At 54.8% G+C, this 17,351-nt stretch overlaps 4 protein-coding genes and 1 non-coding gene across 5 annotated transcripts, besides 1 other annotated feature; 2 read left to right on the top strand and 3 right to left on the bottom strand.

Moving 5' to 3' along the window:
• Positions 1–540: 540 nt before the first annotated feature.
• Positions 541–2,439, bottom strand: CYME_CMQ206C (hypothetical protein; the record flags this gene model as incomplete). Its single annotated transcript, XM_005538081.1, has 1 exon — positions 541–2,439. The coding sequence occupies one exon, from the start codon at positions 2,437–2,439 to the stop codon at positions 541–543; it is 1,899 nt and encodes a 632-aa protein (XP_005538138.1).
• Positions 2,440–3,394: 955 nt separating this feature from the next.
• CYME_CMQ205T lies at positions 3,395–5,492 on the bottom strand. The gene has a single exon (XR_002461558.1). It is a non-coding gene; the product is annotated as a hypothetical transcript (transcript).
• A 217-nt stretch (positions 5,493–5,709) lies between these two features.
• CYME_CMQ204C (Ste20/SPS1-like serine/threonine kinase) lies at positions 5,710–8,877 on the top strand (the record flags this gene model as incomplete). Its single annotated transcript, XM_005538080.1, has 1 exon — positions 5,710–8,877. The coding sequence occupies one exon, from the start codon at positions 5,710–5,712 to the stop codon at positions 8,875–8,877; it is 3,168 nt and encodes a 1,055-aa protein (XP_005538137.1).
• A 1,327-nt stretch (positions 8,878–10,204) lies between these two features.
• On the bottom strand, positions 10,205–11,695 carry CYME_CMQ203C (hypothetical protein; the record flags this gene model as incomplete). The annotated part of the gene is made up of 1 exon (XM_005538079.1): positions 10,205–11,695. One exon carries the CDS (start codon positions 11,693–11,695, stop codon positions 10,205–10,207), a length of 1,491 nt encoding a protein of 496 aa, XP_005538136.1.
• A 144-nt stretch (positions 11,696–11,839) lies between these two features.
• Positions 11,840–14,778: a sequence feature (repetitive element).
• Positions 14,779–15,046: 268 nt separating this feature from the next.
• On the top strand, positions 15,047–15,904 carry CYME_CMQ201C (similar to myo-inositol monophosphatase; the record flags this gene model as incomplete). The annotated part of the gene is made up of 1 exon (XM_005538078.1): positions 15,047–15,904. One exon carries the CDS (start codon positions 15,047–15,049, stop codon positions 15,902–15,904), a length of 858 nt encoding a protein of 285 aa, XP_005538135.1.
• Positions 15,905–17,351: the final 1,447 nt, after the last annotated feature.

Raw genomic sequence — 17,351 nt, 5'->3', positions numbered from 1 at the left:
GCCAAACGGAGAGGCAATGGAGGAAGCGAGGCTCGCTATGGTGTGACTTTGCTATCAACAATGCGCCGAAGCACCTTCTGCACCGATACTTGAGCGCCTCGATCAATATCCGGAAATGATTCATGCTCTCCGGGGCCTCCAGCAGCTTCGTTTTACGCGAATGTTCGTGGGAATCGCTGAGAACGCAGTCGAGGCACTGTACTCACATGCTGACAAATTCCGATGAAAAAAATCAATGGCCACGAGAGTGGTCATTGGATCTCCGTCTGCACCAAGGCACTGCTCTCGTACGGTTCAGCAGTCCAGTAAGAAGAAAGCGCTGTATAGATACATCGGGAATGCATTTTGTGAGCAATTGGTGAATCACGATGGTATTTCATTGTTCGAGATGACTGCGTATTGCCTCATGTTGGCGGGTCCAGGCAGCAGGCACAGCCAGCTCTATCGTCGGACATCTCTTCGCGTCATCACTAGGTCGTTGATGCTGTTGTACTTGACCAGTCTGGGTGCGGATCCGGCATCTTAGTACAGGCCAGGGCATCAGGATCGCCGTTTTGATCTCTGGGATTGTCTTGATGGCGAACGGGTTCCACGCCGCTTGCTCTGCTCTCGTTTTGGAGTCGCTGATGCTTGCCGTTCGGGGGATTTCGGCGCCTCCACATGGCACGAGGCGGTTGTCGACGACGTCAGAGCGTGCCCTGTCCCAGTACAAACTGCCGACAGCAGCCGGTCCCAGTCAATCAGCGGCAGCGAAGAGTCCGGGAAGTTTGCGTTCTCCTCCATTCTCGCGAGGTCAAGCGCTCGGCATACTTTGAAAGCATGCATAGGCGACTCGGTCGACGCCGGGTTCTGTGTCCTTGTTCGTTTCTGCCTTGTTACTGAAATGGAAGCGCGCTCTCGGATACAAGCCGCGTCGCTCTGCTCGGGGACGCAGATGCCTCCCGCGAGACGGATCAGCAGCTGCACGTCATGATGCCAATGCTCATCGCCGGGCTGCATTCCCGCTGACCAACGTTCCGTTGTCTCTGAGCTGTGCTGGCGGACGTGTTTCCTCCGTTTCGCAGCTGGAGCAGATACACCGACATGATCCTTCTCGCTTATGAACGAAAAAGCAAAATTGGAAAAAACACCGAGTTTGCTCGGGGTTGTATTCTCCAACGCGTGATTACGAATTCGCTCCCAAAGGCTTTCGTTGCCGTCCTGAAGGGAAGCCTCTGATTTGGATTGTTCCATTCTAGATGCAGATTCGCTCAAAACAGAACGAATCCACACCCTCAACGCGGCAGCTCCGGCGTTACGGATATCCTTGTCGTCCTTCGTGTTTTGCAGATCGATCAGGAGGGCCCAGCCGCGTTGCCACGCGATTGACGCAATAGCGTATAACTGTTGTGCAGCCAGGCCGTCTACTGGACAGCACTGCTTTGATTGCAAACATGCAGCAACGCTATGATGCAGGGCTGCAATCAGCAGCGCTGGCTCCGGTGACGCTTTTCCTGCGGCAGGTTCGCGAACGCCGGGCTTCGGTTCGTAGCGTCTGCGCTTCGAAATCGGTGATGACTCCTCGCCGGCACTCGGGCAAGCGTTTGAAGTCTCATCATCCGTGGCGGCACTTGCGGTACCTGTGGTCTCGATAAACGTCTCCAGCAGTTGGAAGACTTGCGAGAGGTCGCACGGGTCCAGCCAACGACCGCCGTGCATCTCCCAGAGCGTTCGCGCTTCAGAAAGCGCTTGTTTCTCCTGCCGACTCATATTTGACGGCGATTTGCAACCTACAACGAGCAGCGACAGGCAACCTAAATCACGTGCTGGTGCAGACGGTTCGTCTCCGGAAGCGTTTCGAGTTCGGATTGCGTCCTGGCAGCTAGGATGCTCTCGCTCTGGCGAAGCAGCACAGGAAAGCTGATGCTTCGACACCGAACGTTCGGGCGATGTGCACCTGGTAGACGCCTTCTCTAGCTCCGAATGTCTTCTTCGGCGAGTAAGTGAGGCAACGCTCGCTCCTTTGCGCGCCAGTGTCGGCGTGTATTCGGTATTGTTCGATTCCTCGGGAGAATCACCTGGCGCTGCAGCCTCAACGCCATCGCTCATCTGAGGCGTTTGCAGGCGTGCCAGTGGATCTGAGTCTCGCGGCTGCAGCTTCTCCTGATCGCTCGACTCCTTTTGACTGCCAGTTCCGAATGACCAGCGGGGCGAGATAGGAGCTCTAAAACCATTTGCACAACCAGCGAGAGATGCTCCCGGCTTGCTCAGTTTTGTAGGGTCCAGCACGCTGTACCAGGCAGCCTGCAGCGTTCTATCCTCACGGAGCCAGTCGTGACGCAAGAGTATTCGGGCATTCGTCTGCATATGAATGGTCCATCCTGGGCACGCTTTGTCTTGCAACATCGCAGTTGGTGTTGTTGTACGGAGAAAGTGAACTGAATGGGTCGCCAGCGGCATGGAGTGCAGCTCGAAGGATGCAGAAGGTTCCGGTGCACCCAGCGTGCGCACTAGTAGTGCTGGATCTCTACCTAAAGACGCCTCCACCCGAGTGATCTGTTGCTGCAGTACAGACAGCGCTGTTTCCAGGAGCAAGCTTTTGCAGTTCTGCAATACAGATACGGGTTCGTCCCGAGAGATGCAAGAAAATACGCACTACGTGCGTCCGCAGACAAGTCGTGCCAACGAGAGCACCCGACGCTGCCTGTGTTACGCACTGAAGCTCGAGCTCCGTGCCACAGGCAGATCAGCCGTCAGCAAGAAGGCGTCTAAGCAGCAGCTGCACCGATACACAGAAGCCCGGGCGTGCACGGTTGCCTCCTCAGTCGGGGCCGTCTCCGCTCGATGCCCTTCGCCTCCACCTCCAAAATAACGCCGCGCTTTCCAGGTCGTACCCCTACGCCGGTGCCGAGGTTTTCCAAAAGTTCATACACCGCTTAAGAAGACGAAAAAGTCGCTCAGCTACACGAAACAGGATTTCGCGTGCCTCTCCCAGCTCCAAGCGATGTGAGGTTCCGTGTGCAGGGTCGACGTAAAGATCGAGCCTCTCTGCCGCGCAAAGCCAAGGCACAGGTGCCCAAGTTCAACCAGTCGTCCACAACCAAGTGGAGCACGGCTGCTCGCGCCTATGGACTCGAGTGTTTCGCACGAGCCTATGAACCCCCTGAACACCTGCGTCACTTTAAAGAGCACCAGCCAGGGCCACCTAGCACCGTAACGCTCTTGGTGCTCTCGGATCTGGTCCCTCGCCTGCTGAAGCGCAGCGCACGCGCGTCCAAACGCCCAAGTACCAAAGGCGTCGGGTGGATGCGTATCTGCTCGTGCTGCTTTAGCCTGGCGATTCTTTCCAAAATGATTGTAGATTTTCAGGTTTAAGAATCGAACTGTAGCAAAGAGAGAGACAACGGATTCAAAGGTCCTTTTAAGATTCTCGGCTGTTTCTGTGGAGTGACTGCGTCGACTCGTTGCCGCATGGACTCGTTACGTACTCAACATCAGGGCGAATCGAGACACCTTCGAAAAAGGCTTCGTAAAATAATCGATATCATCAACAAATTCATAGATAGAAGCCTTTGATCTTCTGAATTCCTTACGTGCTGCATGTATGGTTTGCGCATGCTGCACGTTTTTGATCAACCAAGGCAAGTCGCAGGCGCCGCTATTCGTGCCACTGGATCGATGAAGAAAACAGCTCAATGTCGTCGCTAGAGCACTTGTTCACAAGTTCTTGTTTAAAGTTCAATGAACGTGTCACGTCAAGCAATCGACAACTGCGGAATACAAATCCTCCTCTCCATGTGACCTTAGACGAAACGGCATCCGACACCAGCACAATACCTCTCACGGGATATGCACGATCGTCTCTGTTCTCTTCTGTTGACTTGGAATAGCATCTTTCACTCGGAATCTAGTCATCGCAGCGACTGCTTGCGATAGCGAGAGCATCACTGCTGTGCACGACGGGGCGTATACCGATGGGAATGTGACGAGCTGATCGTCGGGCTCCGATTTCGGACGCGGTACTGGTTTCATCATGGACAATATCGCGATCCGCAAATCCTCTGTCGGATGACGCAACGTTCGCATACGCATACAGGGGACCAACTACGCACCAAGTGGATAACCTGGAAAAGCACGTCTGATCGGGCGCTGCATCCCCGGGCGCAGAAACGGATTCGGATATGGACGAGCGTCTCTGCATCCGTCAAGCGCATCTAGCGGGCAATGAGGTAAGCGTTCAGGCACCACAAGGAAGTAGCCCCGTGAAGCCGGCGTTGCGGACACAGGAGAACACCGCAAGATAACCAGATGTCACCGCTTTGACGCGTACATCGAAGTCGAACAGAAACAACATGGAAATGGCAAGCGAAGCATAGGTCGCAGCGTTTGCCGATGCATGACATGCTCTGACAGCAGCCGGAAGTAGCGAAATCGGGACTTGAACGCTTCCATCAACATGCTTCGACAGCTGGTAAGGGATCCAGAGGGACTGGAGCTCCAGACCTATTGATAGCCGGCGATTTGAACAGAGCGCAAGGAAGCGGTCACAGGAAAAAGCTCGCAACGGCTTCTGCTGATGACCTTCGGAAGAGACCGATACTTGAACGTGTACGCTCGGCTTGGGCCCATACCATTTTATTCTCGTACGAGTACGACTAGCGTGCCGCAAAAATCACCGCTCTGCAGTAGTCTAGTTGTACGGACACCACCGAGGCTGTCGTTCTCTTCATGTCATGCATGACGAGTCGACGCAGTTATCGTCGGTGCACTGTCGACCAGCGGGTCTTTCGTGCGGACTCGCGACGCTTCCGGGAAAACGCCCAACCTTCCCCGCGCCCAGGCGCCACTTGCTGTCGCTACGGACTTCATTCGGTCGACAGGTGATACTCATGTACCAAAAGCGATGACAGCAATACCAGATCCATCGTGCACTGCACTCGTTCCACACTGTGTGTGCGTGCGTTCCCGCTTCTGCCATATCGCTGACCTTGATGCTGCGTTCCTTGGAGCACCTCTTTCATCCGCAGCTGGTTGGGTCTCAGCGAGTTCGACCTGGGCTCGCCCCGTGCCCTTGCACAGTGATTCGACTACGTCGAGCCGTCAGCGTCGACCACTCGCTAGCGGATCCTTCGATTGTCATAGCGCTACCTGGATTCCGTCCGCAGCTTCCAGCGCGTATTTACCCGTACGACCTCAGGCACGCATTGGAGCCTATATCAACACACATACGACCAGACTGCATGCACCGTTATCAGACAAAATGCAGATTTCTATGGACACTTCTTCGCTCACCACGAATCGCTGTTCCACAGACGCTCCATGTAGAGCATTCGACGACGTTAGGCGGTGCGTTTTGCGCGAGACCTGCTTAGGAGCGGAGACGTCAAGTGGAGACCCTATGCACAAGCCAGCACCATGTTATCGGACACATCACTGGCACTGTACTGCGATATCGTTCATTGAAGCTGAACGCCGGTTGACGCTCTCCTGTGTTTCTGTATACTGCCGCTGTTGACACAGAGAGCGCTCGGCGCGCACCGTATGCGTCCATTCTCCAAACCGTTTTTCGGTAAACGCACGTGAGTGTTTGTTTGTTTGTTGCTGGCTGGCTGGTTGAAGCGGTTACCGCATACGTGCTGCTGCTGCTTGGAGGCGCTAGAGCAAACCGCTGCGCTGACACCTGTTCTTGTACGCCCTTCGTTTGTATCGTTGAGATTCAGAGGTGCAACCATGGCGGATAAAGGAGTTGATGTGGTGACTGCCGCTTCGCCGCGCCGCTACCCGGTGACGCCTGACGGGTACGAGTTCCTCGAAGAGCTGGGTCACGGGGAAAACTCAGCAGTGTACCGGGCGATCTGTCCTGCGGCCGGCAATGAAGCTGTAGCGATCAAAGTAATCAACTTGGAAGGCTTGCCGCTCTCCCTCGATGATCTAATCAAGGAGATTCGCGTCATGTCTTTAAGCTCCCACGAAAACGTTGTGCCCTATCGAACATCCTTTTCCGTGGGGCATAACCTCTGGATTGTGATGCCTTTTGTCGCAGGGACTCCTGTCGGGCGGATTTTGCGCCACTTGTATCCCGAAGGCTTCCCTGACGAGGCCGTGATTCGGTACATACTGCACGGTACGCTGCGGGGCCTCGAATACTTTCACCGGAATCGTCAGATCCACCGCAATATCAAAGCAGATAACATTTTACTGACACCAGATGCCCGAATCCTGCTCACAGACTATACGTATCTGGGGCTCATGCTGGAGAGCGGCATCTCGCGTCGCTTGCGGCAGACTTTTGTCGGAACGCCGTGCTGGATGGCGCCGGAAGTAATGGAGCAGGTCTCTGGTTACGACTACAAGGCAGATATTTGGTCGTTCGGCATCACAGCTATCGAATTAGCCCAGGGATGTGCGCCCTATGAGCGCTTCGCACCGATGAAAGTGCTTCAGTTAACCTTACAGGGTCCGCCACCGACACTGGAGCATCCGGAGCGGTTTAGCAGCGAGTTTCGGGCTTTCGTCGAACTCTGCCTGCACAAGGATCCACACAAGAGGCCTTCTGCGAGTGAGCTCTTGAAACATCCATTTATGCAGACGGAGCTTCCATTGGAAAATGGCTGGGCTGCCAACATGCTCTCCCGAATGCCGCCGCTGGAGTTGAATCCACTCTCCGAGAAGGAGCGTATCTCCCTGCAACGGGGTCACGTGGCGTCAGCGGGCGCTGGGGCGAAGCATCCCGGGCAGGAGCCCTGGTCGCAACAGCCTGCCAGCAGCGCCTCATCGAGCACGATGGAATCGCAGGCATCGCAGACTGGACGACGCTCGCCGGAGCATCCCCGAAATGTGATGGGTATCAGTGGTTGGAACTTTGCAGACAGCCCTGAGTTAATTGAGGCAAAACGTGAACGTGATCTGCAGCGGATTCCGGAAAGCATCGCAGTACCAGCCCCAGATAGGCTGCAGCCTGTAACGGATCTTGCCGCTGTTGTTTCAGAAAACGAACATATACAGTCACTAGGATCCTCGGTCGTGGAACCGGCGCCGGTGCGTACGTCGCGCGCATCAGCAGAGACGGAGTCAGCGCTTTCTCAGGAAACCGCTCCTGCAGCAGAAAATCTTGTCAAAGTGGAGACAGGGTCGTCTCGACGAGCTGGGCGTTTCCTCCTGGTGGATACGGAGCCGTCCCGCCCACACACCTCGCCTAGTACAGCGTGCCTTGTCCATGAAGACATTATCACGCGTGAGATGCTCACGGAGGACGTGCGAGCACGCGCGAGTCCAAGGCCGGGAGCGGTCTCCGCAGACCCATGTGCTAGTGATAGCAGCAGCACCAGCAGCGTACGTCCCCGGTTCTATAACCAATCTGTTGGGAGTCGGAATACCGCGCCACCTGAACTGGGCATGCGAACTGGCACATCGATGACGACCGATGAAGGATCCACCACGATCACTTCTCTGGGGGATGGCATATACCCGGGGAACGCTCAGGGGCAATCAACGAGGCGACTGTTGCATTCCGTTGAGTCAGGGAATGCACGACCTTCTGAGGCGGCAGTAACTGCGGCTGCAGCTGCGGCATCATCATCTGCAGCAGTCCATGAAGCCAGCACGTCGCATCCGAACCGAAGCTCGACCCCACATGTACCATCTGGTGGCTCTGCACTGGGCGAGGCGTCTCGACGCTCGAGTCACGGGCGTTTTGAGGTTATCGATATTCCACTGCATCAGGCGATGCCAACTTCTGCTTCTGCCAGAGCCGCTCTTTCCAGTGGAGCAGCCGCAACGACAGCGCAACCACCAGGATCTAGCGCGTCGACTGGGGATGTTTCTCCGCATAATCCTCTGTACGTTTCGCTAGCTGCTTTGGACGGTGTATTCCAGCAGCCACAGAGTGCGACGCGTTCTCCTCCGCGTGCACCGAAACCCAAGTCACCGCCACCGCCGCCGTCGCGCTGGGCGACGCAACCGTCGATGAACAACAATCATCCAAATCAACGGGGATATGGCAGCGTTCCGGGTACTGCCACTTGTAACGCTTGGCAGCCGCATACTCGCATCACTGCATCGTCGTCGACGTCTCCGAAGGATCCATCCACAGATGCCTCCGCAGCAGGTACTGTTCCAGGTCGAGCGCAACGCGCCACCACAAATCTGCCACTAGCGAATGTCTCCGAGGAGGACCTGCTGGCATTGCTGCACCACGCACGAGGCCTGCAACGCACACTTTCGGCCCTGCTGGCCGGAAACCTGCAGTTCGCTGCCTCAGCCGCGGATATCTCCATAGGAGCAGGGCCGGCATCCAGTGCCGCTCTGTACCCTGGTATTCCGCACGGTGTTTCCAGTATACATGATAGTGGCTCCGGAACCGGACCGCTCCATTCCTACGTTTCACCACGTGTTGAGCACAGTCAAGCGAGCGGCATGGAAAGCGGCGCTGCGGCAGCCAGCGGCATCAGTGTCGGACCGCCTGCAGGTACCTCTGGTTATAGCCCCGCTTTGTTGCCGCATCCAGCCATGGGTGCAGTACCATCCGGCAATGGACCGATCAAGCCAGGCAATGAACCTGTGGAACATTTGCGAGGAGAGCTCTCATCCCTCCGCCAGGAACAAGGGACTTTGCGTCGCGATATTGAAGCACTGCGGCAGGAAATGGCCCTGGTGCGCCAACAGCTCCAGCATCTCACTGTTCTGGCAATGCCTGCAACGACGCGCGCAGAACGAGTGCCGCTTGTCTCGGGTTCGGGGTCACAGCAACCCACGGACGTATTTGGCGATAGCGGAGACCGTGCTTACCCAACGAACTCAACGGCAGCGACAACGAACCCGAAAGCAGGGATCGGCATGTCCGTTGCATCAGAGGCGCCACAACGCTCACATCATATCGGGGATCCACCTGGAGCGTAAACGCCCAGCCAGCTAGCTAGCTAGCTAGTCAGGGATATCCTTCTTCGGCGAGTTTCGCGTGATCACACCTTGCGACTTGATCGCTTGCCGCGACCTCGCGGAGTTGCATGGAAGCTGGCGAAACGACGACGACGACGACGACGACGACGAAGCGTTTCCAGCGTGTGCGTCGGGCTCCAGCTCTAGTAGCGCACGTGCGCGTACGCTTGCAGCTGCCGAACTACTGCAACCGTGTGCTCGTCGACCGAGTGGCAAGCTCACGAGCGCGCTCTAAACTGAGTCCGGTGCATGCCAACTAAGCAATACGCGTATCGCTGGTATCTACAAAGAGAAGCTGTCGTTTTGAGCATGCGCGTTTACCCGTATCGCGCATTGGCTGCGCTATGAACGGGCGACTTGTGGCGGGTTACCTCTTCCAGGCACTGTTGCGCTGCTTCTTGCAGTCGAGTCGCAGCGTATCGGCGTTTGTACGTGTCGTAACCGAGCCATATACGCGGGCATAGGTGTATAATGGGAGGCAGAGAAACGCCCTTCTCAGAGTCTTACTTCAGATGCACGCTCGATAGCTTTCGTCGAGAAACGCGCAGAGCTGTCAAGTCAACGGAGGGTGCCAGTGACGGTGCGTTCAGCAGCGAAATGAGCACCGATGATGAGCTTGGCATTGGCAGGCTCCCGCGTGTACATATGCTGGCGGGCCCTGTGCTTCCTGTGAAAGCACTCGGGCAACCATATATCCTCCAGGTACATGGGATCGGTGTCAGCGCGCCTCGTGCACGACACGTGCATCAGCAACACTATATGGTTTAGGTAAACGTGCTCTAGGCGACGGCTTACGTCGTGAAACGCGGGTATCGCTTGCTCATTCGAACAGGTCCATGTTGCATGCCGGATACGCTCCTTGAGAAGGCGGCTGCGGCAATGGTGTTGACAAATGTCACGAATACGCTAGAACTTGCGCAGGTCAAAGCGGCGATGTGGAGCACAAAGCATCAGTTTTGAGCGCTATTTGCGAATACGGTACAACTTGCGCAGGTCAAAGCGGCGATGTGGAGCACATAGCATCAGTTTTGCCTGTTATAGAACAGGTTCATGTTAAGCGTATGCGCGTGCCTTTTCACCAGCGCTTATACTCTAAACAGCTCGCGTGATCAATGCATATATGCTTTCGCGAGCATTCGTCTGGAGTAGTCTACAGGTATCATCGGTCAACGCAAGTTGCTCCTGGTGCGCAAATCGAGCACGATGATCATCTTTTCGCCTACAATCCCCAGGACAGCGTTGCTTGGCACCCTACCTACCAGGCAACCAGCAGCGCCTAGTCACCGCATTAGTACCGTTGCCCGCGCCGCCGCTGCTCTGCCGCATGGACACCCGACAGCATCTCCTTGACGCTCACCATCGCGACGCAGTTGCTCGTCTGATCAGCGTCATTGTAGACGTACACTGGGATGTGCCGCTCGTTCATACCACCGACCAAGCGCAGCGCATGCGCCACTTCATCATCAGGTGAGATTCCGTACTTGCGCTCCTCGGCTGCGAGTTGCGGCCTCGATACCCCTGCCGCTGTCCAGCGCTCACGAAAGAGAGTCTGCATGCTGAGCGCCAGCGGATTTCTTCGTGGATAGAAGACCTGCCTCATGAGATCTCGCAACGTAATGACACCGTAAATACTGGGATAGGGTCCGGCTGCATCGAAGCCGGAACTAGCGTCCTCACTAATCAGAAGCGTACGAACATCGTGCTGTGCCATGACCGCGATCGCGTCCCGCACTGATGCCGAGCGAGGGACTGAAACCACCCTGTAATGCTCGGATTCGTACACGACGATGTCTTCTTCGAGGAAAGTATCACTTAAAGGTCGAGCGCCTTCAAAGAGTCGACGCAGGCGCCAAGACAAGAGATGACGCAGAAGCATCGGACGTGTCGATCGCGATGCTCTGACGCCAGCGTCAGTCGACGTCTCCAGGCTACAGACTGCATCTTGGACGCTAGCATCTTGGGCGAGGAAGAAGCGAGCCACATCGCGTGCTGTCAGAACGCCACAAAACGATCGAGGTGGCAATGCCAGGGTGTAGCTGCTGGAAGCGCTCTCGCCCGCTGCTGGATGACCCCCCGGCAAGATGTAGTCCTCTTCGTGCTCCTCCTCGCGAATGATGGGTATGGTTTGAATGTTCCGTTCCCGCATGACCATAACAGCATCATATATGGTATTTGATGACACTTTTAGCGTCCCAAACCGATCGTAAAGCGGACTCATCGCCTTCCGCAGACGGAATGAGAGCGCTGCAGCTTCGCCGGTGCGCTGCTCCGCGACGGCGTCCGCCAGGCAGCGCAAGAGGTCGCGCTCTGTGAACAACCCGATCACGGCAGCATGCTCGGTATCAACGCGCTGATCATCACCCTCAGCTTCGCTGGAGATGCGCACAATATCCGAAGTTGACGCAGGAACGTCCGCCTTTGGCGATGACCGGTTAAAGGGGTCGCCCACAACGAGAACAAAGGCGGTATTCCGGTGCACCATCTCTTCGAGAGCACCACGTACCGACGATGTTTCATGCAAAAAAACCAACGAGTCCCCCGCTCCACTTGGCGCCATCTGAAAGCGCACGGGTGCAGTTTCGGTGCGCGTCGGCTCGGCTTGGCTCACAGAAGCCGTTCGGGGCAGGAAACCCTCCTGGTACAGCGGCAACGCCCTGCTCAATGGTGCTTCCCAAAACGGAGCCGTATGCTCAGAACGCAAGACGCTGGCTCTCACGGACATACAACGACCTAAGTTTCCCTTATGCTTTGGTAAGAACCGAAGAACGCTGGCCCACATTATAAGTTTCAACGAATATTGCGCTTAAAAAGCTAAGGTCACCGAACGCACGCCAGAGCGGCCTATCTGGTGCACTCGACGGATCTCCCGCGGGGGCAGCGCCCTGGGCGGACGACGTCTCGCTCAGCGGACACAGGTATCCCGATGTACTTTTCTGTTGGATTGAAAGAATGTTTACGTTGACCATGGATACTGGCATTCAGGGAAGCTTCCTTCACGATATGTGCTACCTTTAGGATCCATGATGTATACGTTCTCTGGGAGAAACTGGTCGTTTCGTTTGTTCTATCGTGCACCGAGTGCCTGCATAGCTCCACCCGCAAGACCGCCTATACTACTTGTGCTTTTACAACACGAAGAAAGACGAGCTGTGCCATACCACTGACGGCGTCCGCTCCAGTCGTCGTCGACCCGCCACAGGGTCAGGGTTTATCATTATTCCGGGAGCTTGCAAACTGGACCGGTAGACCTACTGCCTGCGGCAGCGCGAAGCGGCACGCTAGGAGAGAACTGCAACATTGGCGTCGCCCAGATGCATTCTACTCGCTCCGAGTCCTAGAGTAAACTGCGCTGCGGATGAGTTGCACAGATTTCACTACAGTGGCCGCCATTTCAGAGTCGCACGGAGCGCAAGCTCGGCAGATTCGTCCAGCTCGAGGGACCTTCCACCTAGAACGTAAACCTTCGACAACATGGAAAGCCTTCCACTTGTAACGTTTATCATAGAGGGGGAACGAACTTCTCATATCGTTGCCAGTTAGTGGTTAGTCTCTCTTCATTGTTCTATATAGCGCGGTCGATACGTGCACCTCCATCCTGGCAGGCATGAGACAGTATTGGTTTCTCGCCGTTGAAGGGAAACGCGATTCTACTCATTGTCTTCTTGCTCTACCGTACAAGATGTATTTGTGTTGAAGTCGTGGCATAGTTTCTCAATTGAATCGTTTTTGAACCCTCAGTTTAGTTTACTCAAGTGTTTTTTCGCGCTTTATCGCAGAATCGTTCAAAGAGCGTGCTCTTTCAAAAAAATTTTGGAGATGTAAGTAAAGGATCTTGGAGGCCCAGTGCCGCCGGCTGCTGGGAAAAAACGAAAATCAGAGCCGAGCTCAGGGGAACAGGAGAAGACGTAGGAGCGAAACGGGGAGACCCGACGTCAGAAGCTGCACAAAAGACGACACAACGACGAGATAGTGGTGAAAGCCTGTCTTCTTAAACATATCAAGGATCCGTACAAGGAAGATTTCCGAGAGGCCATCAGAAATCGTGTCGACTCGTACTCCACGAGTGTTCGTGAGGCTTCTTTGGGACTAATGCATTTGGTGAAGGGGATGTATCGTGACGTGACGGGAACAGAAACAGTCGAGGTTCCGGACGAGTTTTTTTGACAAGACCTTTATTCGTCACCTGATGCTTGGCACATGGGATATGCGGAGTGAAAATGAGCTAGTGCACGCCCTCCACGAAAAATATATCTTCTGTAGCATCAACGGTACTCGATACAAGGGTGACGCGGATATGCACACCCACGGGGCCATGAGGTACCTCACGAACATGAAGAATCATTTCACGATGAACCTCGAACGTTTCATGATACGCGCCGTGTTCGCACTCCGCCCGGACCTGTCTCGCAAAGGGATATGGACCATCATCGATGGCGTCACGAACGTTAGTAAAAACGAACAGGAGACCGAATTTGTAAACAAGAAGACATCGCGCAGGAGAAAGAATGAGGCTTCTGTGATCCGTGCGGTTATGCATGAGCATCGTGCGGCACTGGGGCTGGCGAATCGAGCAGAAGAGGTACTAGATATGAAAAAAGATGAAGAAAGACGCTATCGCCTCATCCTGCACTATGTCATGTTTTTGAACCGAGAAGTCGAACGCAAAGCGGAGATCAAACTGAGTGTGGAAAAAAATGAAAAGTGGGCGAAACGGAAGGCTGCGGTTCTGGAGAAGCACTTCAACGAAGTTCCATTGTGCCACATCAAGTCGAATTTTGTGACTATCGACTCCAGAGTCCTCTACGGCATCATGAAGGAGATCTGTCCGGAGTTCAATGTAAGGAAGACAGAGTTCATCGGTGAAAATCGGGAGACGTACTGGAAGAGTACCTTCGATTTCAAACGTCTCAAAGTAAGCAAGCAAAAGGTATTCACTGGGATAATCGAAACCAATGGCGTATCCATATGCGTACACTATCGGCGCTTGAAGAAAACAAAGAGGCGGATCCTGCGACGCAAGAAGTGCATGAGAACAACGATTTTGTCGGTGGCGCGGACCCCGCAAACACGAATATAATAAACATCACAGTACCCAAGCGCGCGGAAGATGGTACTGACGGACACTTACGTCGGAAAGGCAAGCGTCTTTTGAGGTTCTCGAGAGCAAGATACTATCGAGAATCTGGTATAATGAATGCGAGGAAGAAAATCGAGACATGGAATGCAGGAATGAAGGATCACCTGGAATCTTTGTGCGAGGTGACGAGCCGACGAGCAGACTTTAACGCTTTTCGGACATTCATGGAAGTTCGCATCGCCCATTGGGATGCGCTGTGGGAGGAGTACAGCAAGCCCCGGTGGGCTCGTTTGCGAATGAGTTTGTATTGTGGGAAGCAGCGTGCATTCGCGAATTTTTTCAATCAGTTGAGTGCCTTGAAGGAGGATGAAAGTCAGAGGCTCCTAGTAGCGTACGGAGCAGGGCGCTGGAAGACCCAAAAAGGGACTACACCAGCTCCAACGGCAAGAACATACAAGGAGTGCGCAAGGCGTTTTGTTACAATACCTGTAGATGAGTTTCGAACGTCCCATACACACCATGAACTGGGGTGTACACTTCAGAGGGTCGAAATGGAAAAGTGCCAGCGGAGTCCTGAAGATATATAAAAGTACGGAGCGCTGACAGATGAGCAAATGGAAAGGAGGGTTAAATTTCGAGGACTACTTGCAATGGAAAGTGCTACCAGCTGCAACAAGAAATGGATGGAGTTTGTGAATCGCGACTTTAATGCCGCTATCAATATCAGGAGAAGGGCGGTGATGGAAAGAAGACTTGCGTACTTGACGAGAGAGAATTTTATGGGGAACTTCACAAGGTGGAATTATATGAGAAGAAGTTGAAACCAGTAGTAGGTGGCCGGTCCAAAAAAGTCTGGGAGGCGTCTGCACGTCAGCTGGAGACGTCTTGTCGAGGGCGGGTTTTTCGCCACGGCTGTACGCTGCCGGCGGCAGCGTTTTTCTTTTGAAAGGCGTTCGCTGTCGGTGCTGCACTTTTCCACGACAAGCTTCACGGTTACTACGACATTACGCAGGCAACGCAGCGTATACCTGCATAGGATTGAAGGCTCGAGGTATGCTCGAGTCGGAGCTGGATCAGGCACTTGTTTTCGCAGAAGCACTGGCTCGTGAGTGCGGCGAGCTCATTCGCCAGGCTTTCTTCAAAGACTGGCCGTTCCGAACTGCTCCAGTGGGCGGGTACCACACGGCATACGACGTTAAGAAACGTACGGATCCGGTAACAGAAACTGACCGAGCTGTCGAGGAGCTCTGCCGAAGGCGCATCCTGGAGCGGTACGGTACGGGCCACAGAGTGCTCGGGGAAGAGGGTTTCGACGGGCGCCCTGAAAGCCTCCAGGTCAAAGACTTGGACCCGCCGACCTGGGCAATCGACCCGATCGACGGCACGGCCAACTTCGTACACCATATTCCGCTATGTGCTGTCTCTATTGCGTTGATCACCGAAGGTCAAGCTCGACTGGGCGTTGTGTACAACCCCATCATGGAGGAGATGTTCGTTGCCCGCCGCAGTCGAGGGGCGTTTCTGAACGGCAAGCCGATCTTCTGTAGCGGTGTGAGCGAACTCCCCGATGCATGTATTGCTACCGAATACGGTAGTGATCGCTCCGCCTCCAAAGTCGCCATGATGCTGGAAATGGTGCGATCTATCCTCGAGAACGGCACCCAAGCGGTTCGAAGCACCGGCAGTGCCGCCCTGAATATGGCCTTCGTCGCTTGTGGACGTTTCGATGTGGTCACGGAATGGGGTCCGTATACCTGGGATCTCGCCGCTGGTCAAGTGCTTGTCGAGGAAGCTGGTGGTGTTTGTCTCTTGCCAAACGGAGCGCAGTTCATTCTCGACGGTAGAGGTATTCTTGCGGCGAATCGGTACCTCGCTGAGAAACTTCGTTTCCAGGCATATGCCTTCGCTTGATCGGTCGTAAAGCGTCGACTCAGACGGCAACGACATCAAAACTGGAATGCGATTTGATGACGATTCATTCGGCGAGTGGATCCTTCAAAGCAGCGCGTTTGGTTGCCGACTCGACCGTCCTTGGCTTCCGTACCTGGCACCGGGCACTCGCTGAATGTTCACTATGAGCCCCAGGACTGAAGAACGGGATGCATTCGTATGAATCTCAACAGCTTGTTATCGCTGGCCAAAAACGCCCATTCGTAAACCCCGATCACTTTTTGAGAGGTGTGATGCAGTGGAACCGCAGCTGACGCGATTCGCAACTGGGAATCCACGGATGCATACCGAATAGGGATTCGCGTCAGGAGCGGAGCGCACTTGAACGGCCGTAGCGTCACGATGGAGGCATTTCACAGAATCTACGCTGCTTGCTTCCAATACAGAGGAATTTACCTCGAGCCGACGCCTCCATTGGAGCACCGAAAAGCGGCGCTGTCCCTGGACAGTGATCGCGGTGGCGCTACAGAGCAATGCATCGCAGCAAGCGCCAATGGCATGTTCTGGATCCTGGAACGTCGCAAAGTGGATGCATACCACATTTCCGGCTGTGTGACACATGCCCGGGCTCTGTGAAAACCCAAAAGCTCTCTATTCGAACCGCGAATGCGTTACTGGTCGCAGTTAGGAATCACACGTCCAGGGGGCTCAGGTTCGACACACTGGGCACGCCCCATGAAAAATACAGAACCCTAAACGGCGGACATGTTTCCCGGTGCGATTTGGAGACTCGCAAAATGTCTATGGATTGGGCATTTCCATGCAGGGCGCTACACGTCGCATCGGCGTCTGGTACTGCCAGCTGGAGGCGATCAGCGAATCCGGCTCGCCTGGACATCACTATGCAACCGAGACTTTGCCCATGAGCCAGGATGCTGGCGATGTTGCACCAACTGGCATAGAATGGCTGCCAGGCGTGGAGTGCAGCTTGTGGTGCTGCGTCGGCGACCCGGCCTTCCAGGGTAGCGCTCGTGGCCTGCGCTCGACTGATGCATGGCTGCCTCTTTACGCTCGCTCTTCATCTCCATGCGATATTTTCAATGGATCTGCACAAGAAACCAATCACGTGATGATCTTGCATACCCGTGACACGTCATACTGGACCGCCGTTCGACAAGAGTCTCTTCAGACATTGGTATGATTCGATTCCGCTTCAGGTCGTTCTCCAGAACGTCACATACCGATTCCTCCTGCATTTCCGAGTCTAGCTATCGCCATGCACATATCTTTCGGTAATCGATGTCGGTACAAGCCGTCGCTGGGTCCCGAATCTGAACTGCGAGCTAATGGCTCCGAGGTCCTGCATCGATTCGTGTTGTCCAGCAATCCTCAGATCCGCACTTGATTGCAGCGCCTGTGTTTCTTTTCGAGACGCGATGTGTCTGCGCAGCACAGATGCACGCTCATG

This window comes from Cyanidioschyzon merolae, chromosome 17 (assembly GCF_000091205.1).
Source record: "Cyanidioschyzon merolae strain 10D DNA, chromosome 17, complete genome".
In the NCBI taxonomy this organism is placed as follows: domain Eukaryota; phylum Rhodophyta; class Bangiophyceae; order Cyanidiales; family Cyanidiaceae; genus Cyanidioschyzon; species Cyanidioschyzon merolae.
Note: the sequence above shows the minus strand (reverse complement) of the source record. Positions and strands in the feature narration are given on the sequence as shown.